This window comes from Buceros rhinoceros, unplaced genomic scaffold (assembly GCF_000710305.1).
Source record: "Buceros rhinoceros silvestris isolate BGI_N320 unplaced genomic scaffold, ASM71030v1 scaffold46288, whole genome shotgun sequence".
Classification (NCBI taxonomy): domain Eukaryota; kingdom Metazoa; phylum Chordata; class Aves; order Bucerotiformes; family Bucerotidae; genus Buceros; species Buceros rhinoceros.
The window spans coordinates 5511-7287 of NW_010428343.1; the positions used below are offsets into that span (position 1 = coordinate 5511).

At 35.7% G+C, this 1777-nt stretch overlaps 1 protein-coding gene across 1 annotated transcript in view; it reads right to left on the reverse strand.

Annotated features, from left to right (window-relative positions):
* Positions 1-474: 474 nt before the first annotated feature.
* NDUFB3 (NADH dehydrogenase (ubiquinone) 1 beta subcomplex, 3, 12kDa) overlaps positions 475-1777 on the reverse strand; it is a 3888-nt gene continuing 2585 nt past the window's right edge. Inside the window, exon 2 of the mRNA XM_010142210.1 lies at positions 475-742. Coding sequence (XP_010140512.1) covers positions 586-742 — 157 coding nt within the window. The 3' untranslated portion in view covers positions 475-585. The remainder of the gene's footprint in view (positions 743-1777) is intronic.

Sequence of the window (1777 nt, forward strand, 5' to 3'; positions counted from 1 at the left end):
AAAGCAGATTGTTTTGGTGCATAGTGTCTGCCAAATTAACTCTTCAATAGCACTGAGTATAAGTGTTGGTATTCTCATATACCAGTTTTGGCAGTATTGGGTACTTTTTAAAGCTTTAAGACAATGGTTCTTTTTATTTGGAGACATAACAGTGAATAGTATCAAATTACACTTTCAAGAAATGACAAATCATTCATTACCATTTACCAGCAAATAATGACTATTAAAGCTGTAGTTAATACGGTATAATTTTTCTTTTAAAAGCAACACACTTTCTCAATTTCATTTAAGGGAAATTGGCAGGGTTTGAAAGAGCTGGACTGATAGTTTGCCCTGTTCTTTATAGGATGGTACAGCAAACCCAAGAACATATGCCTGTCTGATTTTTTTTTCCCCCAGACTGGTCAGGTAAATCTCTTTGGCTATTTTTTTCTTGATCCTTCCACAAAAGTATAATAAAATCAAAGAAACACTGGTTTGCCTGTGATAGACTTTAATATGCATATTTTAAGTACAGAGTGAGCAGCAGGCTTATGTACGTCTCAGCTTAGTAATGAGTAAGTATTAACTTGTCATGTTTGATCTTCAGTGATGGCCCCCATTCTTCTTTGGAGGAAACAGTGTATATTCAATGCCAAGAGCTATGACAAAAGCTGCAAATCCCCACTTGAGTCCCCTAGTAAAGACTTCTGTTAAGGTGACAGGTTTGGCAAAGCCACCCATGTATCTCCAGGCTTCATTACTAGAAGAAAAATGAAACCAAAAGAATAAAACAAGATCAGTGATAAACATTAATAGGAATATCTTTGTTCAGAAAAAAAGTGAACGTATTTTAACCTGATATACACTGACACTGTAACACTTCTATCATTTAAGTATCACTTAAGTAACAAGAGTTGCCACATATGAAGTTCATTATATTAACTCTAACACTTTATGCGTATAATTTGAGATCCAAGTAACACCAGCAAACAACATAATTCTAGTAGTGGAATCACTTTCCCAAACTTACGTAATTGTCTTCCATTCTCACTCTAAAACAAAATCAGAATCCACTAGCATATACATGGAATGGAGTAACTACAAAGGCTAGTCACTGTGCTAGACAGTCTCTAGCATAGATAGATCTAAAAAGGGAAAGGTTTTCCAGGCATAGAAAACATCTTCGTGGGGAGGCACTTTCTGTTTTACAATATGACACTTAACTATGTTAGGGTCAGAAAGGTCTACTAAAATTGATTTAAAAAAAAAGCTGAAAAGATTGTGTTTAGCTAAAAAGCTATAGAATATTTACAAACCTCACACTGTTTTGCCTTACTGTTTTCAACCAACATTGTTACTGAAATGTTAGTCACTGCTATAACTGACTACAAGTATTTGTAGCACAGTAGCAAGTATTCGTATTGTGTAGCACAACCAGCACAACCAGCGTAGTCTATAGAAGAGACAAACTGTCCATCTCTAAGGACTCAAAGTCCTTAAGAAAAGGAAAAAAAAATATTTGCACAGAAATAAGCAATAAAATCAGAACCGTGAAGATAAGGGTTTTTTAAACAAGGGGGTCAGGTCTTCGTAGAAAATACCCTCATCCAGGTGGTTTCTGTGACTTGGGATGAAGGCACCTTGGCATGGAAGAGTATCTTCTAGATGCTAGCATAGGAGACTAAAGGATAAAGACCTAGGTTTCCATATATGACATCTTTCACACAGCTTATTCTGTTTTGAATATATACATCAACAAGCATTTGCTGCTAAGGTGGAAAGCTGATCCTGCTGA